Source organism: Giraffa tippelskirchi, chromosome 14 (genome assembly GCF_054371585.1).
Source record: "Giraffa tippelskirchi isolate mGirTip1 chromosome 14, T2T-mGirTip1v1.2.pri, whole genome shotgun sequence".
In the NCBI taxonomy this organism is placed as follows: domain Eukaryota; kingdom Metazoa; phylum Chordata; class Mammalia; order Artiodactyla; family Giraffidae; genus Giraffa; species Giraffa tippelskirchi.
Genome location: NC_137288.1, coordinates 52941210 through 52967609, shown reverse-complemented (window position 1 = coordinate 52967609; position 26400 = coordinate 52941210). Strand labels below are relative to the sequence as shown.

The window sequence follows — 26400 nt, the reverse complement described above, 5'->3', positions numbered from 1 at the left end:
CTTGTCCTGGTCGATTACTGCAGACGAGCAGAAATCTTTATCACCGGCTACCCGAGGCCACCAGTTACACTGTGCCTGTGGGGCACTGGAGAGAAGACATTCTGACTTTCTAATCCGAACATCATGGTCTGAAGGTATTACTCACAACAGGACGGGTACTGTCTGGACTGACCCTTAGAGTAAAACTCGGCTCATTTCCTCCTCTTCCTGCACCAGCAACAGTGATGCAAGAACTGCCAGGTTTTAAAGTCCAGCCTGTGGCCCACCAGTCACCGAGGAAAGGGCCACGCTCTGTAGGGTGGGGGGGACCCTTCTCTGCTAAAGGGCACCATGGTGGTCTCCTTCAAACTGAGGACATCTGCCATTTCTCATCTGTCTGCAAATATATCTGTTCATTAATACTTGATAGGGTGAAGGCTGCCAACGATGGCTGCAGAGCAAATAAGTATCATTCAAACTACTTCTAATGGGGCTAGAAAGTGACTTCTATTATGGCATTTTTTTTTTCAAGGGTGACCTCCATTGGGGACAGAGGGGCAGAGAGGATGAATGAGGGAGGGGCCCCACGTAGGACTTTGGGGTCCTCAATCTGTACTTCCATTGGCTATTTGGTCACACGAATATACAGCCTTCAACTGTGGACAGTTAAATCAGATTTAATTTTCTGGTTATACTTTCTACGAGAACGTGGGCTGCTTGACAAGAACTCAGGAGTGTTTTGTATATTTTGCAACAAAATGTTCACTTAAAACTTGTAAAATCTCAAATGTCCAATAATCATCCCATGTATAAACCAGAGCTGTTATGACCTGACTCGGGAACATTCTGACAGCCTAGAGGACAGGTTTGAAGCCCCAGTATCGGTCTGCTCTGTTTGGAAGCTCCCAGCCTGGACTCGGGTCCAGACGTCCTCGCTCTGTCCCAGATGTGAGACAAACCAAGTGCGTGCTTTCTGGAGCCCTTAGCATTTCCTACCAAGGGCCGGGCTTCTGCCAGGCTCACAGTGGGCGCTGTCCGTGCGATGCTCCTTCTGACAACAAAGTGACCTTGGAGGGAGGCACTGCTGCTTTCATTCCAGGGAAGGACACACACTGGACCGAAGTGCAGCATCCGGACATGATGATACAACACTGGACTCTGACAGTGGTGCCCCCTAGGATTTTGCTGCGGCCGTGGGGATCAGGAAGACAATTCCGGCCATGCCCATAGATTGTCTGCCCCAGAGCTCTGTTACCCGACACCCCCAGTGGGGAAGAGCCAAACACAGCTGTTTAAACTTGAAAGCCAGTCCCTCTTTGCAGTAGATACACTCTGAGTATCAGTGACGGAGAAGGCAATGGCACCCCACTCCAGTACTCTTGCCTGGAAAATCCCATGGATGGAGGAGCCTGGTAGGCTGCAGTCCATGGGGTCACTAGGAGTCCAACATGACTGAGTGACTTCACTTTCACTTTTCACTTTCATGCACTGGAGAAGGCAATGGCAACCCACTCCAGTATTCTTGCCTGGAGAATCCCGGGGATGGCGGAGCCTGGTGGGCTGCCATCTATGGGGTCACACAGAGTCGGACACGACTGAAGCGACTTAGCAGCAGCAGCAGCAGCAGAGTATCAGTGGCCATGGATGACTAATGGTCACCATACCGGACAACAGAGACAGAGAAGATTTCCACCAGAGCGGAGAGCTCTGCCGGACACCGCTGCTCTAGACGCTGGGACTCTGGTCTCTGGCTACGACCACCTTTTCTACCTCCTGACTCGCCACCGACCTTGGCCTCAATCCTTCAGCGCCTCCCCATTCCTCGGGGCCCAGTGGACACTCAGGCCTCCCTGCCTCCAATTTGAGACTTTACACTCACGACTTCTTGGTATCCTTGACTTTTTCTCAGGCACCACCCTGCCAACCCCTAACTGGTGGCAGGTTGCATCCGTTTGGTTTCCCCATGCCTGTTTCTGGGATATGCTGCTGCTAAGTCGCTTCAGTCGTGTTCGACTCTGTGCGACCCCATAGACGGCAGCCCACCAGGCTCCGCCGTCCCTGGGATTCTCCAGGCAAGAATACTGGAGTGGGTTGCCATTTCCTTCTCCAGTGCATGAAAGGGAAAAGTGAAAGTGAAGTCGCTCAGTTGTGTCCGACTCTTAGCGACCCCATGGACTGCAGCCTACCAGGCTCCTCCATCCATGGGATTTTCCAGGCAAGAGTACTGGAGTGGGGTGCCATTGCCTTCTCCTTCTGGGATATGATGTGTCACCAAAACAATGATAAAGTAATACAACCCAGAGAACTCACTCTTCACTCGTCCCTAGCGCTTCAACTCAAATGGGTGTCTCTGTTTCCCAGCACTTCCTCTGTTCACCTTGTACTGACTCAGCAACCTGACCATGATGACACTTCTTCTTGAAAACCTCAGTCTCTCATGATCCTCACTCTCCACACATGACTCGCCCCATCACTGGTGGGGAAGATGGTACCAAAACCATGCCATGTAAATGTGTGCAACTGAATCACTTTGCTGTACAGCAGAATTTACCACAGCACTGTACATCAACTTTACTTGAATTAAATAAATTAAAAAAAATCATGCCATGAACTCTGACACATTCCTCTGGCCTTCCGTTTCCTTTAGCCACGGTGAGCCACCAACTGCCTTCTACCCAGGAGCACGGACTTGCTGCTTTCAGATTGTTGCTCGCGATGTCTCTGTTAGTCAGACCTTCCCCTCCCAGGCTCACTTCTGCCACAAGGCTGCTTCTGAACCATCCCACCTGAAAGCGACCTCTTGTCTGAATTTCTGAATTTCCTTAACACCTTATCTGTACCTCTCACAAAAGGTGTTTTTAAAATAATAATATTAATGTTTATGATAACATATTCATTATATTATATTTATATATCAATATAAATTTAATAGATATTAACTTTATAGATTTAATATATTGATGCTATATTGATATATTATATATATGTATTTATAATATATTTATTTATATAATATCTATTATATTAATTATATCTATAATCATATACCAATCATATATTTTATATTAATCATATAAATATTATAGTAATAATAACAGTATTGAAATAGGTGTCATTTGTCTTATTTAATTTTCAAAAAGGACCCATGATGCTGGCAGTTTTTTTCTTTTAGCCTTTTAAAAAAGTTTTAATTGGAGGATAACTGTTTTACAACATCGTGTTGGTTTCACACAAGGTTTTAAGTATACAGCATGTGCACACGTCTTCCCTACTAACTCACACCAATGTAATAAGGGTGCCTGTTGGATTTGGCTCACACCCCCAGCAGCGACCAGTTCAGGTCTTTATACACATAATATCCAGTACCTATTTCTTCAATGAATATCTATACATCTGTTCTTGCAAATGTCAGATTAATTGCTAAGGCAGGCAGAGTTAATTCAATAATTATTGATGAACACATTTCCTCTACTGATCTCAATATGAAGTCCTAACTGAATGATTACATCGCCAGGACCTCTGATGGGAAACCAGGAGTGCATGTGTTGATGGCTGGAAATGCAATCAGCCCCCGGGGCTACAGCAGCATGTGACAGAGTTCCCGGGGAGGGTGAGCTGGGTGTGAAATGACAGAGAATGGGCAAACAACCAAAAGACATCAAAACTGGAATCAACTTACCTTGTGTAGCAATATAATGATTGGGTCGATGATAACCCTAAAAAATAAATGGGAAAGAATATTAGACAAACTTGAAAATCAATAAGCAGCACAGAAGTCACATACTAAGTTTGCCAAAATGAATGTACTTTCAAATACCAACAGCTGCATCACCGGGAAGTTACATTACCAGACTTGGCTCTTAATAAGCCAGGGTGCATCAACATGTAACAGTTCTGATGCCTGCACGGCGAGGAGTGGGTGAGTAACTTAATCACACACAGGCTAAGAGATGATGGATGAGCAATAAACACTAACAACGTATGGATTTTCTGAAATAACATGACCACGACTCTGATTAGAGTGCAAACCAGCTAGGAATGTGCAATAGAATTTCATTTGTGTTTGGGATGTTATTGGCGATGTGACAAAGCTTTAACTCATATTCCGTTATATTGGTATGGACAGTTACATCAATAGTAATGCGCTGTGTGCTATGCTTAGTCGTTCAGTTGTGTCCAACTCTTTGCAACCCCATGGGCTATAGCTGGCCAGGCTCCTCTGTTCATGGGATTCTCCAGGAAAGAATACTGGAGTGGGTATACCAAACATCATTTTTAAACACTACAGATACCAAGACATGATGCTGTAGCAGGACCAGGAGTTTAAAGAAGCAGAAATTTTGCAAGACCCCTTCCTTTTATCATGACCCTATAAGAAGGGGGAAAGATGAAAATTGGGACCAAAGCAAGAAGGGACCTTAACACTTCCTCTTTCTCTCCCCTGGGAAGGCAGAAAACACTGCCCAAAGCCAGCTGGAAAAGAGAATAAAGATACCTGGAGAGGAAATACCAATTTCTCAGACCACTTAGATCTTTTTGCTCTTAAAAGCAATCTACAAGAGTGAACAACCAAAGCAGACACATTCTTCTCTACCTTGACTGGCATTAGGTCTCTGACACAGAGTCACAACAGATACTAAGCAGGGTTATTTTGATGGTCACTCATTTCCTGTCAGCTGATAAGCTCCGTGAGACAGGATCCGGTGGGACTCACCACTGTCTGTGTGGGTCTGCAAGGTGCTGGAAGAGGGGAGGGTCATTTGATGGACCAGGTCACCATCAGCCATCCTTACTTTGACTCCTGCCAACCTATAGGTTCACCCTCCTCTCACTTCCAGATCCAGTCACTCCTCTGCGCTGACCCTCTCACCTCCGGGTTCACAGGAAGAGCCCAACTCCTCACTGCCATGTACTCACCTGCCCATGACCTCCCTCACCCCACCACCTGGACGCCACTCCCTTCAGATCCCTCCACATCTGCCGGGTGTGCTCCTCAGCCAGGCCTTTTCTGGGACTGCTTCCAAGCCTAGAGGCTCATCGCCTGAGATACCCACCTGGCCCAGACCCCCACCTTCTCAGTGGAGTTAACTGCAGCCACTCTATTCTTTCTACTGTCCAATATACCAGACTTCAATGACTTGCTTCATTTATGGTCCCTTTATCCCCATTAGACCATTAGGTCCCTTATGTCAGTGCTTAGTATTCTGTTTTGGTCTGAATTGTTCACAATTACAATACCAGCAACTCAAACAGTTACTGACATGTAATAGATGCTCAATAAAATCTCACCAATTAAGTGTAAAGGGGCCCTGAATACTGACTCTTTCTCTATTAAAAACAAAAACTAATGAATCTAGTATGTTCATGACTTTTATGTCCTCCCCTCTCTGTGTCCCTACCCAGCCGTTCTTTTTTTTTTCTCCATTTTTATTTTTGGCTGCTCTGGGTCTTTGTTGCTGCACACGGGCTTTCTCCAGTTGTGGTGCACGGGCTTCTCACTGTGGTGGCTTCTCTTGTTGCAGAGCACATTTCTAGGGCTTGCAGGCTTCAGTAGCTGTGGCTCACTACTGAACCACCCGAAGCCTTACACAGCTGTTCTTTAAAGCTTAGTTCAAAAGGCCCCCAGGACAAGCCTAATGTGATCACAGCTACTGCTCAGATGGTGACTCAGAGAACTCTGAGGGCTTACAGCATCCTAGCCTGTGATGGGGTGGAATGCAGCAGGACCAGACACTGTGCCTCTGCTCAAGGACCCCAAGGGCTGGAGGGCTGAAGTACAGTATGAACAGGGCTCCCCTGGACTCTCCCCAGGGAAGGAGCATCACAGCAAAGATGGTTCTTGCTTCAGCTTCTGAGTTGTGAGGCCTTGGTGAGAAGGTAACAGGTCTCAGGCACCTCTGGGCATTCCTATCAAGTTCTCCCTAAATATTCCCTGAAGAAAGGAATAAGTCAGTGTGCCTTAGGAGGAAACTCTGAGTTAATAAAAGTTCTACCTTGGGTTGGTAGTCATTAGCAAAAGGAGGGTCTAGGAGTGTATGAAGACTGAGATATGAATTATTCTTCAAATAATCCTCCGTCAGCTTCCACCCTCAACTCTATAACCCCCAATGCCAAACCTTTCCAATGAGCACTACCCAAATATCCTGTAGTATGTTGTTGTTGTTGTTCAGTCGCTAAGTCATGTCAGACTCTTTGCGACCCCATGGACTGACTGCAGCACACCAGTCTCCCCTGTCATCCACTATTTCCCGCTACCTCGTGTCCATTGAGTCGGTGATGCCATCCAACCCTCTCATCCTCTGTCACTCCCTTCTCCTCCTGCCTCAATCCTTCCCAGCATCAGGGTCTTTTCCAAAGAGTTACTCTTAGATAACTCTTAGAGATTGTGATGCTAATATTCTTAGTAATACTCAACAGAGACAAGAAAGGAACCCACGTATCTGAATAAAACCTGTGCAAAGAGATGCTTGTGGATTAAGAACCAGCATGAAGTCCAAGTGCAGAGGACGATGCCTCAGGAGCTGAGATCTCTTCAGTCTAAACTCGGGCCTTGGAGGTAACGGCGGTGTTCCCTTGATTTTCAGTCTACTTTTGATTTCACTCATTCTTTCAAGTGAAAACATGCTGTCTCCCAAAGAATTTATTCTAATGTAAGACATTCAGTTAACACGATGCAGAATGAACAAAGAAGCAGGCTTCAATAATTAAGCAGCCTACATATTTAATGACACGTCTTGCATGCATCAGAAGTACTGGTTAACAGCTGCAGACGACTTTGAAGGCAACTTAAAAGTGCTGTGATGACAGGAGATGGCAAATCATCGAATGAGGAATTAGAGAGTTTTGTCCTATTAATATGCAAACGGATTTCTTTAAGTGTCAAATAATCTAAGTTGTTGACAAAAATGGAAATGCCATTTTCTTAGTCCACATAAGCATGGGGCGGCCAAGAGGGCAGAGACTGTCATGGGGGTTGATGGGGGAGGCTCATCAGCCCAAGGCTGACGTATCTTCACGGTCAAGCTCTGCATGTATGGGACAGGGCTGCTGTGTTTGGTTGAACCTGTGTCCACCTGTCTTGGAGCAGATACACAGGATGCTATGTGCCAGAACAGTCGGGTTTACTGACAGGTAAGAATACTTGTTAGTCACTCAGTTGTGTCTGACTCTTTTTGACCACATGGACTGTGGCCCACCAGGCTCCTCTGTCCATGGGATTCTCCAGGCAAGAATACTGGAGTGGGTTGGCATTCCCATCTCTAGGGGATCTTCCAACGGGGATCAAACCTGGGTCTCCTGAATTGCAGGCAGATCTTATACCATCTGAGCCACAGAATACGTACATCAATATAATTTCCGTTGATGTAGTCTGAGTTGTTGTCTCCTTCTACGGTCTGTAGCCTCACTCGGGAATGATCATCTGCAGAAGGAAAAGGACAAGAAAACAGCAATTAACAAACGCTGTCTGTGGGGCTGTGCAGAGCTGCAGAACGTGAGCATGTTACAGAGAGGGCATCCACATTCTGTCACTTTAGAGGTAAACAAAGAATTAAACACTACACACCTACACTTCTGCTAAGATGGGGAAGGGTTTAATATTCTTTTGCATTTCACAGGAAATCGCATTAACACATTCTTTGATCATTTTATAGACATGAAGCGCCGGCAGAGGTCTGAAACTTTTACTGAGTCCTGTAGATCACGGCAGGACGAGTTCTTGGACTGGAAGTTTAGCAACTCCACTAAATCACACGTGAGCCCTGAGATTCTGAAGGTTGTCTCTGACATCCACCTTGATGAACAATGATTATAAACCACCACCCAGCTTTCTGGGAGTTGTGGACACGGTCCTAACCTCAGTCATCGGACCAGTGTTCTCTCCCCCTGCATCAAGGGCATGGCTGATGGAGTGAGGCTGGCCCCCATCAGCCACGTGACCAAGGCCACTAAGTTATACCACCAAGCCTCGGCCACTCATCTGGACGAGGGACGACAGCACCTGCCTCCAACCGGCCTGTTATAATGATTAAATGAAAACATAAATTCTCAAGCACAGCAAGTCCCATCTAGGGGTCGTGATGGTGGTATCAATTAGCCACATTAAACATTTTTTTCTGCATGAAAAATTTTCTCTATAAATGCTTCTCAGATACCTCAGTTATTTCCCTGAAAATCTATCTTTTAAAAAGGAAAGTGCTACAAAGATAGAAATATAGATCAATGGAACAACATAGAAAGCCCAGAGATAAACCCACGCACCTATGGACACCTTATCTTCGACAAAGGAGGCAAGAATATACAATGGAGAAAAGACAATCTCTTTAACAAGTGGTGCTGGGAAAACTGGTCAACCACTTATAAAAGAATGAAACTAGAACACTTCCTAACACCGTACACAAAAATAAACTCAAAATGGATTAAAGATCTAAACGTAAGACCAGAAACTATAAAACTCCTAGAGGAAAACATAGGCAAAACACTCTCCAACATAAATCACAGCAGGATCCTCCATGACCCACCTCCCAGAATACTGGAAATAAAAGCAAAAATAAACAAATGGGACCTAATTATGTTTATTTCTTGTTGTTATTGTTGTTACTCAGTAACTTGAATATTGTTTAACGTGTTGTAGGACATTGTAGAGTTTATCTCAAGCTGTTAAAAATGGTAATGTACAAATGTGAATAGACACTTATCTATAATATGGGTAAGTTTTGTTTCGTCTATAATAGATGTTTATAAAAACAAGTGAGGGGACAATTGGTCTTTCGTTTCTTTTTTTTTTCCCCTTTACTTTTTTTGCTTGCACAGGTTGCACTATTAAGAAACAGAGATTGTATAAACCTGGTCAAAAGCTGCAAGATACCACAATCTTGTAGATGTCAAATAAAAAGTTATTATACTTAAAAAAAAAAAAAAAAGCTTTTGCACAACAAAGGAAACTATAAGCAAGATGAAAAAACAGCCTTCAGAATGGGAGAAAATAATAGCAAACGAAGCAACAGACAAACAATTAATCTCAAAAATATACAAGCAACTCCTGCAGCTGAATTCCAGAAAAATAAACGACCCAATCAAAAAATGGGCCAAAGAACTAAACAGACATTTCTCCAAAGAAGACATACAGGTGGCTAACAAACACATGAAAAGATGTTCAACATCACTCATTATTAGAGAAATGCAAATCAAAACCACAATGAGGTATCATTTCACACCAGTCAGAATGGCTGCTATCCAAAAGTCTACAAGCAATAAATGCTGGAGAGGGTGTGGAGAAAAGGGAACCCTCTTACACTGTTGGTGGGAATGCAAACTAGTACAGCCACTATGGAGAACAGTGTGGAGATTCCTTAAAAAACTGGGAATAGAACTGCCATATGACCCAGCAATCCCACTGCTGGGCATACACACCGAGGAAACCAGAATTGAAAGAGATGCGTTTACCCCAATGTTCATCGCAGCACTGTTTACAATAGCCAGGACATGGAAGCAACCTAGATGTCCATCAGCAGACGAATGGATAAGGAAGCTGTGGTACATATACACAATGGAATATTACTCAGCCATTAAAAAATACATTTGAATCGGTTCTATTGAGATGGATGAAACTGGAGCCCATTATACAGAGTGAAGTAAGCCAGAAAGAAAAACACCAATACAGTATACTAATGCATATATATGGAATTTGAAAGATGGTAACGATAACCCTATATGCGAGACAGAATAAGAGACACAGATGCATAGAACAGTCTTATGGACTCTGAGGGAGAAGGTGAGGGTGGGACGTTCTGGGAGAATAGCATTGAAACATGTATATTATCATATGTGAAACAGAACACCATTCCATGTTCGATGCATGAGACAAGGGCTCAGGGCCGGGGCAATGGGATGATCCAGAGGGATGGGATGGGGAGGGAGGTGGGTGGGGGGTCCAGGAGGGGGAACATATGTAAACCCATGGCTGATTCATATCAATGTATGGCAAAAACCACTACAATATTGTAAAGTAATTAGCCCCCAACTAAAATAAATAAATTTATTTATTTATTTATTTATTTTTTTAATAAGGGAGGTGGGTGGGGGGTCCAGGAAGGGGAACACATGTAAACCCATGGCTGGTTCATGTCAATGTGTGGCGAAGACTATTGCAATGTTGTGGAGTGATTGGCCCCCAACTAAAATAAATAAATTTATTAAATAAATTTATTAAAAAAAAAACATAAATAAATAAAAAAATAAAAAATTAAAAAAAAAAAAAGGAAAGTGCTAGAAGCCCTAAAAGGGGATGGATTTTCATGTTTTGCTCACTGCCCCACCCCCAATCCCTATGTTAGTGTCTGAAACCCTGAATTTCTCCTACTCCCAAATATCTTTCATTTTTTAATATTTATTTATTTATTTGGCTGCACTGGGTCTTAGTTGTGGCGTGCGGGATCTAGTTCCCTAACCAGGGGTTGAACCCAGGGCTCCTGCCTTGGGACTGTGGAGTCTTAGTCACTGGACCACCAGGGAAGTCCCCCAAATGTCTTTTAAATGAGTCAAAAGTGAACTTTAAAAAAAAAAGTCCTTTAAAAATTGCTTTTCCAAATGAATGTTCTTTGGGGTAGAGGAGTCTTCCTTCCAGTGAAAGCTCACACCCACCCTGTATTTGGAAGATAAGGCCAGCCTCTCTGAGAGGGAAGGACTGCAGGGTCCGAGAGGTGGGCTGGGGGAACTGCTTTGAGACCCCACTTGCCATGACGCTGGGCGGTGAAGGTCCTGCTTCTACACTGTTGACATTCCATCTGGGTTAGTGGGTGAGAAACGAACGACACCCCCAGATTGAGGCTAGAGTCAGGGCGCCTGCAGGTGACAGGCCGTTTGACCCGAGATCACTTGATGAACTGCTGACTGGAGCCTGCTTATTGTCGTGACCTGTTAATGGGTGAAAGCCAACATTTCAGCCGGTCGCTCAAGTTCAACCCTCCGTGGAGGACCGTCGTGCTTGATTCCACAGGAGGAACTCTGCGTCAGGCTTCAAACTTGCCTTCACGGGTGGGACTTCTCACTCCAGTTCCTGACAGATGGTCACATCGTTTTCTGTCTGAGCCTTATTATCAGCCTGGGCTCAATACCTTTAGGCTTTCCTGGTGGCTCAGTGGTAAAGAACCTGTCTGCCAACGCAGAGATGCTAGTTCGATCCCTGGGTCAGGAAGATCCCCTGGAGGAGGAAATGGCGACCCACTCCAGTATTCTTGCCTGGAGAACTCCACGGACAGAGGAGCCCGGTGGGCTACAGTCCATGGGGTCGCAAAGAGTCAGACATGACTTAGTGACTAAACAACAAAAACAGTAACAATGCCTTTATCTGGAGAGTGGGAATGAGGTGGATCAGACATGGGTGAAGCTCGGAGGGAGCCACGTCCCCCTGCTCTGCTCCGAGAGAACACGGGCAGTGGGCATGCATATGGGCTTGGGGCCGGGGTGCCAGGGAACCCTCTCAAGCAAGTTGCTTCATCTCGCTGGGCTTTCCTTCCCTGACCAGCAAATGGGGTATCACAGTGCCTCCCCATGGGATTACTGTGAGCATGAAACTAAACCACAGGAAGAGAGGATCTGAGAGCCTGGTGTCAAGCGAATGATGGAGAATGCCTGCTGTTGCTGTCACCACACGCTGGGTGTCAGATGCTCAGGCATCTCTTCTCACCATCTTTACAGTTGCTGCCCAAACTGACAAGAGTGACCCAGGAATGGACCCACAGGTGAGCAGAAATTCTCCTTGTAGCGGACATGCTCTAAGAACTAGTATCCTAGAATCCATTTTGCTTAAAAAGAGAGGCTCTGGTCCAGAATTGGCCTGGGTCATGGGGAGGGGAGTTCCTGGGGAATGGGGTACGTGTGGATGGTCATGGCTTTTGTCCGTGTCGGAGCAGCCAGCGCCCACACACAATGTCAGAGGGGAGTGTTAAGCAGTTCCCGGGTAAAGCCATCTGAGCTTCCGGAATGAAAGAGGCTACAATAGGACTGAACCCAGCTCTACTGCAGCCCCAGGCCTTCAGTCAGCTCCTCTGATGGTCAGCTTCACTCCATGACTTTTCCCGGGCCGTGCTTTAAAAGGCAGGCACCGCATCCGAGCCTCTCAAGCTTCTGACCCAGGGCTGTCTCAGAATCTGCTGTGCTCCCTATCAGAATCCCTCCTCTCTTTTTTTTCTTTTTTTATTACACAAAATATTTATGGGAATTTTATTTTTTTATTAATTTATTTATTTTAGTTGGAGGCTAATTACTTTCTTCCAGGCTTTATTTCCCTGGGAGCCTCAGGGTGAGTACTGCCCATTCCCCACGATTTACTGCCGCTGGGCCTCTCAAGTGGTTCTGGAATGTTCTCATTAGGGACTTGAATCTCTGCAAAGACTGCACTCTCATCTCTCATAAACAGAGCCTTTGAAATAATTTCCTCACCATCTCCCACTATTCAGTTAGCCCCCACAAAGTTTCGTGTTTTTTGAAACTTCACAGCTATTTCTCCAGTTTTTTTTTTTTTTTCTTCAAAGATGAGCACATGTCAAAGATTTTTATTTACTTAATGACAGAAGCAGGAAGACGTTATAACTGATTCAGGGAGAATTTACATAGCAGATGTAAAGACTATCCGATCTAGTCATCTAGATAGATATATAGAGACCGATCTACACAGGTACAGAGCTACAGACAGGTCAGTAGAAGTGCTGTGCCACGCCGCTTCAGTCCTGTCTGTCTCTTTGTGACCCCATGGACTGTAGCCCACCAGGCTCCTCTGTCCATGGGATTCTCCAGGCAAGAATACTGGAGTGGGTTGCTGTGTTCTCCTCCAGGGGATCTTCTCGATCCGGGGATCGAACTCCCATCTCTTATACCTCCTGCACAGGTAGGTGAGTTCTTTACTACTAGTGTCACCTGGGAAGCCCAGGGATAGTGGGGAGGTATAAATTAGGCATTTGGGGTTAAGAGATACACAATACTATATAAAAATTAAACAAGGACCTACTGTATACCACAGGGAACTACATTCAGTATGTTGTAATAACCTATAATGGAAAGCATCTGAAAAATAGTGTATATGTATGTATAACTGAATCAGTTTGCTGTGTACTTGAAACACCAAAAATCAACCATCTTTCAATAAAAAAAGGAAATTACTCTCTTCTACGAATAAAGGCAATACCCTTGCAGGAGCCGGGCAATTCACAGCACAACCAGCCCTGTAGGCTTGTTTGGGGACCAGCAGAGCAGGGTAGAACTGAAAACTCCACACACCCACTTTTTGGGGAAGATGAGTTCAGCGAGTTTTAAACCATAAGCAGGTAAAGGTTTGGAAACAGACTGAATACTTCTCAACAACCCCTTCATCTGAATCCCCTGGAATCTACTCAACAGCTTTTCTTTTCTATCCCTGTTTGTGTACAATGTTGCATAGAGGTTAAGATCACAGACTTTGGAGTAAAAATCTCTGGGTTTGCTCCTAATTCTGTCACTTTCGACTTTATGCCCTTGGACAGATTATTTAACCTCTGTGCCTCAGTTTCTTCCATTGTGAAATGGAAAAAACATAGTGCCTACCTTGTAGTGCTTTTGTTCGGACTGAGTTAATACAAGTCATGCATTGGTACAGAGCTCTGTCACTGGTATCATTACTGCTGTGACCTCAAGACCTGATATTTTCACCTGAACCATTTCATATTTGCCTTCAGACTCTTCACTCTCCAGTGAATCCATGCCAAGAGCTCCTTTCCTTTCCTTTCTTTTTATACTTTTAATTTTGTATCGGGGTATAGTCAATTAACAAACAATGTTGTGATAGTTTAAAGTGAACAGGGAAGAGACTCAGCCATACGTATATATCCATTCTCCCCCAAACTCCCCTCCCATCCAGGCTGTCACATAACACTGAGCAGAGTTCCTTGTGCTATATACAATAGGACCTTGCTGGTTATCCATGTTAAATATAGCAGTGTATACATGTCCATCACAAACTCCCTAACTATCCCCCCGACCCCGCATCCTTCCTCTTGGCAACCATAAGCTCATTCTCTAAGTCTGTGAGTCTGTTTCTGTTTGCAAGTTCATTTCTATCACTTCTTTTTAGATTCCATATATAAGGGATGTCATATGATATTTCTGTCGGATTTATTTCACTCAGTATGACACTCTTTAAGTCCATCCATGTTGCTGCAAATGGCATTATTTCATTCATTTTTATGGCTAATATTCTATTGTATACATGTACCACATCTTCTTTATCCATTTTTCTGCCGATAGACATTTAGGTTGCTTCCATGTCTTGGCTATTGTAAACAGTACCGCAATGAACATTGGGGTGCATCTTTCAGATCATATTTTTCTCTGGATACATGCCCAGGAGTAGGATTGCAGGGTCATATGATAGCCCAAAACTTCTTTTCTAAGACACAATTTATTCTAGCCCCACCCAGTTTAAACCATTCACTATCAGCAGAGAATTGATCCTTAGTGATTTTATAAAACAATGGAATCTGAAACGATCACTATAAAAGATTACTCTAAATTTCTTTACTTGGAACAATCTCTGTGACATAATATAAGTGAAGGAGAGTGAGTTGCAAGCAGCATGTCTCCTAAGAGTCTGTTTCTATGAAATAATCGAATACACTTGGATGTGTGTGTAGGAGCATCGTAAGCAACCAGAGGGATGGAACATCTGCCGGGTGGCAAAATTGGGAGGGATGGTTCTTCTTCCATTTATGATTTTACGCACCACTTCAATTGTCGACATAGTTTGCACTGTCTTAGAAATCAGAAAGAAAACAATAAAACTCTGTTTTTATTGCTCAAAATAAAGCCAGCAACTTCGAGCCATAGAAGAAAGAGATTTGAAGGAAAGAGAAATAAAATGTTAGCAGAATTTGAATTCGCTGGGTGAGGTGCTATACAATTTCCCCCTCTTTACTGCACACATTTTCTTGAATGTGTATGAATTGTTTTTTTAATTGGAAAAAGAAACCTATTTAGCCATGGATGAATGGAATATGATCAAACTCCAACTAATGTTTATATAATAGCCGCAACTCCGTGTTACCCCACCCAGAAGGGTAATAAGCTGCCACTTTGAGAAACTCAATCTGCATCAAAGGTCTGTGTCATTCCTCTAAGTCCTTCCAGAAAAGCCTTTACTGCATGAAGTGGGGCAAACAAATATTTTTGGTTAAGAGACAGGCACATTAAGACCTGGTCATAACAACCCATTGCTTACTGCTGAAAAATTATAATCTGTGTGTACCTTCCTGCATGTATGTCTGCATGTGTGTATTTATGTATGTGTATATACTTATGGCATGTGTATATACACATGTATATGTATATACATTATGAATGTGTATGTATTTATGTGTGTGTATTTGTAGTGTGTATATACATATGTATTTACATCTGTTTATATATGTATGTATGAGTGTGTGTGTGTATGTGCTCAGTCGCATCCAACTCTTTGCAGCTCCATGGACTATAGCTTGCCAGCCTCCTCTGTCCATCGGATTCTCCAGGCAAGAATACTGGAATGGGTTGCCGTTTCCTCATTCGGGAGATCTTCTTAACTCAGGGATCGAAGCTGCATCTCCTGCATTGGCAGGTGGATTCTTTACCACTGAGCCACGTGGAAAGCCCATGTATGTATGTACTTATGTGTAAATAGGTCAGTCTTATGTGCGTATCTGTGTGTATACATGTACACACATAAATATACACACCATATATATGTGTATATATGTGTGTTTATGTGTATATATGTCTGTCTGTGTATGCACGTATTTGTGTGTGTGTATGACTGCCTTTGCACATCAGAGGCGGGGTAATTACAGATTTAAAGCAGGTCCCTCAATCCCCAAACCATGTTATTTATGCCCTTTTTATCAAGTAATATTATGTTTAAAACACCTCTATGTAGCTTCAAATAGTTTAACATTTTCATATTGAACACGATGGATCTGGGTCACAGCCTTGCAGCTGGAACCTGTAAGTGGTTAGATGTTACCGCGGCAGCAGAGATGGCGTCTGTCACCGACAATCTTCCATCTGTAACCAGTTCTCCCCTTCTGCTAAATATTGATGACATGTTTAAGGCAAACTGGAATTACAATGATCTAAGTAACATTTGCCCTCTGACAGGAGATTCAAAATTAATTTTAATTATTATTGATTGCTACAAATAACAGCCTTGCTCTCCCCGCGGTTACATCCTGCCAAGGGCATGTGCTGTAAACTGGTTTCAAGGTACGAGAGGCAGAGGGGCCGAGGTAACCGAGAGGAAGTGCTGGGCATCCTGCCTCCCCCTGCCCCCTGCTCCAGCCTGTGGTCTTTGCCACTGCCCATTAGGGGGTGGGGGGCCCAGGTCCAGCCATGCAGGATCTGAGCGAGAAGAAGGAGCTCTGAGCTGAGTGCTGGAGGCTGCATACTGAGCTTCACTCCCCTGTGGGTTTTGTGCTGCTCACTTCTTAGTCTTGCCTTGTGCCTGACTTTTTTTAACTGAGACCCTCTGTCACGGATTCCTACTCTTTTCAGGCTCCTGGCAGGTCCTCTGACTCTAATTTTATTTTGCCTAATTTTCCTAGAATTTACCCTTTTCTTTTCTATACGTGTTCGGTGGGTGTGTTTCTGTCTTACTCTCATCCGTGGGATTTTTGATGCTGGATGCTTTCCCAGGGAATCTTACCCTCTAAACTCACTTCCAACTCTCTCTCTCTCCTCTCTTTGCTTGCTTTTACACCTAACCTGGATCACGACAGTGGTCTGTCCCTCAGAAGTGACACGGGGACTGTTGGAGTCGCTCCATTAGCAGGAAGAAGTATGCTGATTTAAGACAAAGTCCTGGGGACGTGCAGCCCTCTGCATGGGCCACCGAGACGGAGATGAGATTGCTGGTAAAGACCTGGGCGGGACAGACTGGGTCCCAGTTCTCACTGTCCTCTTAGTCGCCTCACGAGACACGGGGACCCCGAGTCCAGATGAAAACCAGATCTCAGAAGGGCCCCTCTTCATGTAAGAGTCGAGGGTCCCCCACTGTCAGGGCTGCACCCCTCCCCCCATCCCAAGCAGCTGTGGGCAACTTCAAAGTAGCTTTGGGCTACTCCCCACCTTGTGACATCCCTGTCTTCCTTGTACTAGACTCCCAGCCGGACATCACGCATGCCCCGCCCCTCCAGGACACATGCTCCTTTGCACGTGTCAGTGCTTTTGTCTCAGATGTTCTCATTATTAAAGCCCCTCCAGGCTGGGTCCAAGGCCCTTAATGCCCTCCATGCTTCCTCCACAGACAAGCTGACAACTACCAGTCCTTTGCCTGAAGATTCACTAACCTACATCTCTTTTGGGTTCCAGGCCTGTCCACATAGCTGCCTACTTGAATCCCATCTGAATATGTCAAAGGCATGGTAATATGTGTTTGGATTAAACTCACAAGCTTTCCATGCTACCCCTGAGCTCCAAGTCAGGTTCCCTTCCAGGGTTACACATCGTATAAATGACCCGGACTTCCACCTGTCTATCCGTTCGCTCACCCATTCTCCATCCACCCAAGTCAGGAAGACAGGAGCTGCTTCTGACTCCATGCCTTCCTGGAAGCCATCTATTTCTTCTATATATCATGTCGTGTCATATCATATCCTCACCCTACCAGTTATCTACACATCCATCCATTGTTCTATCGTCTATTTAGTAGAAGTATAGTTGATTTACAATATTATATTACTTTCAGGTATATAAAATAGAGATAGTGAATCAATATGTTGATAGCTTATACTTCATTTAAGCTTATTATCAAATATTGGCTGTATTCCTTATGCTGTATGTGACATCCTTGTAGATTATTTATTTTATACTTAGTAGTTTATACCTCCCAATTCTCTACCCTGTTCTGCACCTCCCTTCTTCCTCCCCCCTGCCATGACAGGTAACCACTAGTTGTTCTGTGTATCTGTGAGCCTGTTGCTGTTTTGTTATATTTGTTTCTTCTATTTTTTAGATTCTACACGTAAGTGAAAATACACTGCATTTTCCTTTCTGACTTATTTCACTTAGCCGAATACCCTCTAGGTCCATCCAAGGGGCTGCAAATGGCAGAGTTTCATTCTTTTCTTCTGACTTGCATCTTATTTTCTCAATTGTAATTGTTAGTTACAATTAAGAACTGCTGAGATGTGTTATCATAAAAATAAAAAAACTTAAATTCGATTCTTTGTGACTTCTCCAGGCCAGAATACTGGAGTGGGTAGCCTTTCCCTTCTCCAGGGGATCTTCCCAACCTAGGGATCGAACCCAGGTCTCCCACATTGCAGGTGGTGGATTCTTTACCAGCTGAGCCACAAGGGAAACCCAAGAATACTGCAAGCAGGTAACTTATCCCTTCTCCAGCATATCTTCCCAAACCAGGAATCGAACCGGGGTCTCCTGCATTGCAGGCATATTTTTTACCAACTGAGCTATCAGGGAAACCCAATTTAAAAAATAAAAAAGATAAAAAATAAAATAAAAATAAAAAAGAACTGCTGAGAGTATTAGGAGGGCTCTGCTTGTGTGTCTGTATGTGTGTGTCTGTTTGTGTGTCAACGGTGGAGGGAGTATTCGTTTATACTTGGAAGGGCTAGCTCAGCAAACGTGTTGTGTAAATAAGGGAAAAGTTCAACTTACTTAAGAACAACAGCCAATAAACAGTTTTTAAGCACCATTAAAACCATTTTATATGCAAACACTGTTGTAAAACAATGAATGTGATCATTAAAGCACTTCTTATGTTCTCTGAAAAGCAATAACAAGAATCTCCAGGACCCGTTCCCTGAATCCCCCAATTCCTCATCCTAGTTAGTGTGCTATTCCCAAAGCCTGGACTCCCTGGAGCAGGCGTCCCAGTCAGGGAAACTGATTTTTCTACAATCACAGGATTTCTCAGTGTAAAAGGGAAATATAATAATCTTCTCTATGCCTTTAAAGAAACAACCAGTACGAGTGTATCCATTAGGGTGATTTAGGGAAGTATTTTTATTCTTCAGGTCCTTCTACAACGCTAACAATATCAAAGATTCATTTTTGCTGTAATTAAAAACGTGTATTAGTTGCTCAGTCATGTCCAACTCTTTGCGACCCCATGGACTGTAGCTCAGCAGGCTCCTCTATCCGTGGGATTCTCCAGGCAAGAATACTGGAGTGGGTTGCCATTCCCTTCTCCAGGGGCGATCCCTTCTCCGAACTCAGGGATCGAACCTGGGTCTCCCACATTGCAGGCAGATTCTTTGCCATTTAAGCCACCAGGGAAGACTAATTAAAGACATACAGAGTTTCAAATGAAGCAGTCCCAAATGGTGACTGTCAGAAGGGTGCTCAGCATGGCAGTGGCTTCATCAGACCTACCGAGGAGCTCATGCTGAATTGCCCACACCCCCAATGAGGGGCTTCCCAGGTGGCTCAGTGGTAAAGAATCTGCCTGCCCTTGGGATGGGAAGATCCCTGGAGGAATAAATGGTAACCCACTCCGGTATTCTTGCCTGGAGAATTCCATGGACCAAGGAGCCTGGTGGGTTACAGTCAGTGGGATTGCGAAGAGCTGGATATAACTGAGCATGAGCCCAAGCCCCTCAGTGAGACAGTGCTCAGATGTGAGTTCTAGCACCAGACTGGACAAGGTGGGGGGCACCAGGATGGTTCTGGTATTTAAACCAGGAGTGGTGGTATATCTGCAGCCCATACGCGGTGCCAGACTCCTGCTAGGTAGCTGGGGTGGATGAACAGCAGCATCTAAAAATTGGCAAACCCTATTTTGGGAGCCCTAATAATCGTTTGTAGGTGGTCTAAATGGTTAATGTCTCAGAATGTGCCAGTGTAGATGCTTACAGACAATTATATAAACAACCAGACAGTTCTAGAGAGATTCTTTTAGAAAGCAACAAAAAACTAGAGGAAAAGGTAACCATTTATACCTACAAGGAAACAGCAACCTACTCCAGTATTCTTGCCCAGGAAATCCCATGGACAGAGGAGCCTGTCAGGCTATAGTCTAAGGGGTCACAAAAGAGCTGGAGATGACTTAGTGACTGAACAAGAACAAGAAGAAGGATGAACTTTTAGGACATTATTATGCTGAGTGAAATAAACCAGACACAGAAAGAAAACCCCAGCATGATCTCATCTGTATGTGGAATCTAAAAAATGGCAAATCTATAGAAACAGAGAGTAGAAGGGTCATTACCAGGAGCTTGGGAGGTGGGAATGGCTCTGATGGGGGTTGCTGGTCAAAGGGGACAGAGTGACAGTCACATAGGATGACTAAATCTAGACAGGAAATGTACAGCATGATGATGAGGGTTACTAATACTGTACTAAATCCATAAATTTGTGAAGAGAGTAGATTTCAGGTGCTTTCATCACACATGAAACATGACAACTATGCCAGGGAACGATACCATACTTCACTAGCTTGACTATAGTCCTCATTTTGCTATTCACAGATGTGTCAGTCATCACAGTGTGGCCTTCCCTGGTGGCTCAGTAGTAAAGAATCCACCTGCAAGGTAGGAGCCGCAGGAGACTCGAGTTTGATCCCTGGGTCTGGAAGATCCCCTGGAGAAGGGAATGGCAACCTACTCCAGGATTCTTGCCTGGAGAATTCCATGGATAGAGGAAACCTGGTGGACTACCATCCATGGGATTGAAAAGAGTTGGACATGACTTAGCACATTCACAGCAGCAGCAGACGCTGCTACAGGATCTCAACCGTCCCACCAAGAAACATTAACTCAGGCAGGTGAAATCTAACCGCGCTTACACAATCAAGCAAGCTAATACATGGCTCCCTGGGACTACCTGAACCTTTCAAATTTGTTCTCTTATAAGTAATAAGGCTGGATGGGCTAGGTGCTCTGTATTTCACACTGTTATTGTTTTTTCTTTAAATTAACGTATCTTTAGAAATAGCATTAATTCCGTGAGTACCCTGTCAATACTCATGTGGCTTTGAGCAGTGCAGTGCAGGGATGGGTGGCTTCAGCCCTGAAAGAGGGAAGCTCATCAATCTATCAGGCCTCTCTGCATCGTTACAGAACATTAATGAGGCTGGGCTCGATTTAAGAACCGACTGAGACATTATGGATTGGTGGCATTCCGCTTCATGGGAACTGGGAATTTCTGAGTTATCTTCTCAGCTCTGTTGCTAATGACTGTTGTGATACGGGGACGGTCATTTAACTTCTGCATTTCAGTCTCCTGTCCTCAAAATGGGGCTGTTACTGACCTCCTTACCCCAAGTGTCCCAGGATTAATGAGCTCGTGTCTGCTGAGAGTCCCGAGCTCCTGGCATTGAGGCGTGCTTTGAGTTGTTATTTCTATTCCTTCTCAAGAAGCAGCTGGGAATCATCAGATCTGTTATGTTTACTCCTTCCAGAATGCATTTTCTTAGCATTTGCACATTACCTAGGTTACCCAAACCTTACATCTAAAAGTAAAACTAGTCCCACAGCAAGACACATGGACGTAGTGGGGGTATTTAGGTAGTTTTCCCTTTCCTTAAGGAAAAGCATCACACCAGCTTTTCCAGCGAGATGAAGGCAGTAATTGCACTGCAAATTCTCGCCGCATGAGGCCGGTGGTCAATCTTAGCAGATGTGAAAAGAAAGTTACATCACAGCGCAATGATGCTGTCAACACTTACAGGCAATAATATTCCCATATCTGTTCTTCATTCTGTTTTCATCTTTCTTAGCAGAGTCCCATGGTGCAGACTGCCCTTCAAAGAAGCTCTGGAAGAAAGAGAAAAGTGACATGACGAATTACAATTCGGTGCAGTAAACAAACACAGGGATTTTAATGACAGAGGGTGTTCTTAAAAAATGTACGAGGGTCAAGGAAGGAAAAGAATGTTCACAGGAAAGAGATAATGGATTATTAAACTACTTTATATCTTAAATATTTAATTTAGGTTTTTTGTTTTCCTTTAGTTAAAATGTTACAAATATGGATGGGGACTGAAAAATAAGCCCCCAATTCATCTGTACAATGTATTAAAAATGGCTGGGTGTTTATCTCCATTCTACTTGAATCTTTAATATAGAAAACCTAACATTTCTTTCAACTTAATTATATCATCATCCTTCAATGTTCTCCTATGAGATATCATTTTTCTTCCCAATTGCAAACTGAAAGATTTATTTTTGGTTAAAATTGAAAGTAGGTAAGCTAAGACTTCACAACTTCAAGCCTAAAATCCTCTAATAACTTCTGCCAGAGTTTTCTCTTCATTTTCGATGGAGCTTAGATGTCCATTTATTTAAGGATTTGGCATTATTATGCCCAGGGTCTTTAATCTTTGGGTTAGTAGTCAGATACACATTTTCCCCTTCAAGTTATAATGAAAATGTCCTCTGCTATCAGCTGACATGTGAAAAAAATCTGGAATTTTACTTTTTTTTTTTAAATTAGTTTATTTTCTATTTTTTAACTTTACAATATTGTAGTTTCCGCTTTAGTCCACATTCTGTTTCACCTTCACGTAGTCAACGCTACAAGGAGATGTCGGGAGGAGGGATGGTAGCTAGCAGCATTTGGTGACACTGATCTGTTGTTTCTGCTGTACCTACTCTTACATTTCTGGCCCCAACTGGGAAAGAAGAGATGAGCAGGAGGAAAACATGAAGGCAGAGCAGGTGCCTGAAAGCATCGTCCTGAAACATTCTGGGGCCAGAGAATGTGCTGCCGGGAGCTCACATCCTCAAACACACCCCAGGGCGGCTTCCCAACTTTCCTCTGTAGGACAGAAAGCTCCTTTCTGCTCCCTTAATCTTCATCCCCCCAGAGCATTTGGCCATCTTGGCTATTTACACCAATAGCCACTATTAAGTGATCAGTCTGGGGTTCAACGGAAACAATTTATGATCCCTTTTCATAGGTCCAGTTATGCCTGATCAGTTGAACTGTTCCTTGGTACGATTGCAGTGGGGACACACCTGCTCACAGACCCCATGGGAAACAGTTTTTAGTGATGGCTGATTTACGATGTGGTGTTAACTTTTGCAGTACAGCAAGGTGACTAGTTATATACATTCTTTTTATGTTCTTTTCCATTATGGTTTATCTCAGAATATTGAATATATTAACAGTTCCCTGTATTATACGTACGACCTTGTTGTGTATTCATTCTGTACACAACAGTTTGCATCTGCTAACTCCAAACTCCTAGTGCATCCCTCCCCACTCTCAATCCACTTAGTATAATCCCTAGTTGCATTTGCCTTGCTAAAGATGACATCATTTTGTTCTTTTTTAATGACTGAGTAGTATTCCATCATATATATCTATATCTATATCTATATATCTCACATCTTCTTTATCCATTCATCTGTTGATGGACATGTAGGCTGTTTCAATGTCTTCGCTACTATAAATAGTGCTGCTATGAACATAGCGGGTGCATGTATCTTTTTGAATTATAGTAGTTTTGTCTAGGTATATGCCCAGGAGTGGGACTGCTGGTTAATATGGTAGTTCTATTTTCAGTTTTCTGAGGAACCTCCATACTGTTTTCCATAGCAGTTGCACCAACTTACATTTGCATCAACAATATTAAATTGCCCATCTAAAATTAAGGTATCTTAGTCATAGTCATTGTTGACACCTTGTTATCTTAATAGTTTTTAGATTGTATTTATCATTTTGAAAAAAATCATGGAGGCAGACCAGGATTAGATGAACTACACATTAAGAGCTATATTAACAGATTCAGAGATTCAGGAAGAGAAGGAATGGCAGAGGATGGGCTGGATAGCATCACTGACTCCACGCACAGAACTTTGAGCAAACTCTGGGAAATGGTGAAGGACAGGGAAGCCTGGAGTGCTGCAGTCCACGGGGTGGCAAAGAGGCAGACACGACTTATCAACTGAACAACAATGACAGATTCACAATGTATACTGCTACTGAAGGGTAAGATGCCATGCAATGCAGGGCAAAAACAAGTAAAAACATTTTAAGGGTTATTAATAGATTAAATCAATAATGATACTGTAAAATCACTGGTTAATTCCATCTAGAACAAGACCATTATAGGATAAAGGATTTATTCAGACATGTAACTTCTATTCCTCCATAAAATATGCATTTAAAATAGCTTCAGGGATTTAAAAGTCATCCTCTTTTTCTGAATCGTTTCATTGTTATTCTATGAGTGACAGTTATTTTACCGTTGAGTAATGACTATTATTTGACTTCCCTTATGACATTTTAATTCTATTAATACTTTGAGTCTGTCGCGATGTAATTACCAATTTCATTCCCCTCTGCCTTCTCCACACGTGTGAAAGTTTCCAGACTTTGTCTTTTTCATGGGCGGATGAAGAAGGGACCTGATTCTGGGAAAGACCTGGGTGTCTTTCAGTAGATCCCTGGCTACTAGTTAACTCACCACAGGATAAGAGATAGACAGATAGGAGGGGGGTAACTATGGAGCAGGGAAGAGGTGCTGGCTCCATGAGTACAAGGAGATGCTCTTTGGCCATGGGAGGCAATGCCACCCTGAGTCACTCATGCCAGTTCCTTCCCACTCTTGACAGACAGATGCTCTCCTGTGGAGATGGCACTCACATCACAGTTGTGTTTCTTTAGCATTTGTGGTGATCACAGGAATTCCAATAGCCCTTGCTTTTAAGAAAAAGTTATTTAAAACATTTTATTTTATATTAGAGTATAGTGGTGTGCTGTAGTCCATGGGTTCACGAAGAGTCACACATGACTGCTGCTGCTGCTGCTGCTAAGTCGCTTCAGTCGTGTCCGACTCTGTGCGACCCCATAGACGGCAGCCCACCAGGCTCCCCTGTCCCTGGGATTCTTCAGGCAAGAACACTGGAGTGGGTTGCCATTTCCTTCTCCAATGCATGAAAGTGAAAAGTGAAAGTGAAGTTGCTCAGTCGTGTCCGACTCTTCGAGACCCCATGGACTGCAGCCTACCAGGCTCCTCCATCCATGGGATTCTCCAGGCAAGAGTACTGGAGTGGGCTGCCACTGCCTTCGACTGAATAACAACAACGTAGCTGATTTAGCAATACTGTGTTGGTTTCAGGTGTATAGCAAAGTGATTCAGTTATACAAATACATATGTGAAACAGACAAAAGTAATGAGATGATAACCAATCTCCCTGCACTTGAGCTCTGCATGTTTTTGTGTGGGTGGGGCCCATGCTCTCCATCTCCCAGCACTGACCACAAGGGTAGGGGTATCGATAAGTGAGCAGGATGAAGAGTCCATTGTCTTGACTAATATTCATGAGAGCAGCAGCCACGGAGGACTGCCTGCCTGCTTTATGCTGAGGATAGGAGAAACCGAGAGACCTTATCACAGACCAGCTCATCACGGACCAGCCTGGGTCAGACCTCAGTGCTTTCTGACTCTAAATCCATGGCTCTTCCTGGGCGCCCCTCCAGACAAGGACTTTGGAGCAGATGACATTTAAATCCACACATGGCCAAGGACTGCTTTCCAATCTAGGTCTTATCTCCTTGTCTCTAAGTGAAGGTTTACAACAAGAGAATATAAGACATGTTGGATTGCTTCCCCAAAACAGGAAATTTTCTTAACTCCAGGTATAATGTGAGTGTCACAGGGAAGGGACAGCAGGAGTGAGACAGCAGAAGTGGAAGCTCTTGCCATGAACCTCCCAGCTTCCTATCTAGGAATTATATGAATAAGCTTAAGTGACAAGATGTATTTTCTTTAAACAAAAGCAAAACAAAAAGCTGCTTCAAGGAAACGATCAGATGGCTGGTGCCACCATGGTCTCCTAACTTGTGGATTTGCTGACTGGGTCTAGCATTTTCTGGTACAGTTTCACTTCCAATTACACAGCCAATCTCCCCTGGAATACACTCATGATGAAAACCATGTGTTCTTGTCTTTGGCTTGTAACATCAGTAATATACCTAATGGGGAACTCAGAGAGGAAAAAAGGACTTTATCTAGATTGATAACTTGACTTTGTTTCTTTTTGTTATGGAGATTATGATCGAAAAAATTTCTAAGGTGGACCCAGTTGTAAATGTCATGGCTTTCCATTAGCGTACATTTTCAAAATAGTTGCGACTAGATTCCCTCTTATTCCCGCAGTAGGATGAAAGTCAACTGTTTAAATTTCTACTTAGAAAATAAAACTTTGTCTATAGCTCTAGAGCCACTTGGCACTCAGAGAAACTGTGACATGATGATGAGTCTTTGATAGAGTGAGTCCTTGGCTGCCTTCCTGGCTTGGGAAGTCTAAGCAAAATAGTAACCAAGGCAGAAATGCAGGTCATCAGGGACATGGAACACAGTTTCCTGTCTGGCCCCCAGTGAGGCCCAGCACAGATCTGAGACTTCAGAGGCAGACGTGGCTCTTCCTCCAGGCTTTGTCTTCCTAAGGCACT

General features: G+C 43.7%; 1 protein-coding gene across 11 annotated transcripts in view; it reads right to left on the bottom strand.

Moving 5' to 3' along the window:
* PTPRM (protein tyrosine phosphatase receptor type M) overlaps window positions 1-26400 on the bottom strand; it is a 649319-nt gene that overhangs the window by 65027 nt on the left and 557892 nt on the right. For all 11 annotated transcript variants that reach the window (XM_081561596.1, XM_081561601.1, XM_081561595.1 and 8 more), the window contains 3 exons: window positions 21665-21752; window positions 7323-7399; window positions 3659-3695 (listed from right to left, as the gene is read on the bottom strand). In XM_081561596.1, coding sequence (XP_081417722.1) covers window positions 3659-3695; window positions 7323-7399; window positions 21665-21752 — 202 coding nt within the window. The remainder of the gene's footprint in view (window positions 1-3658; window positions 3696-7322; window positions 7400-21664; window positions 21753-26400) is intronic.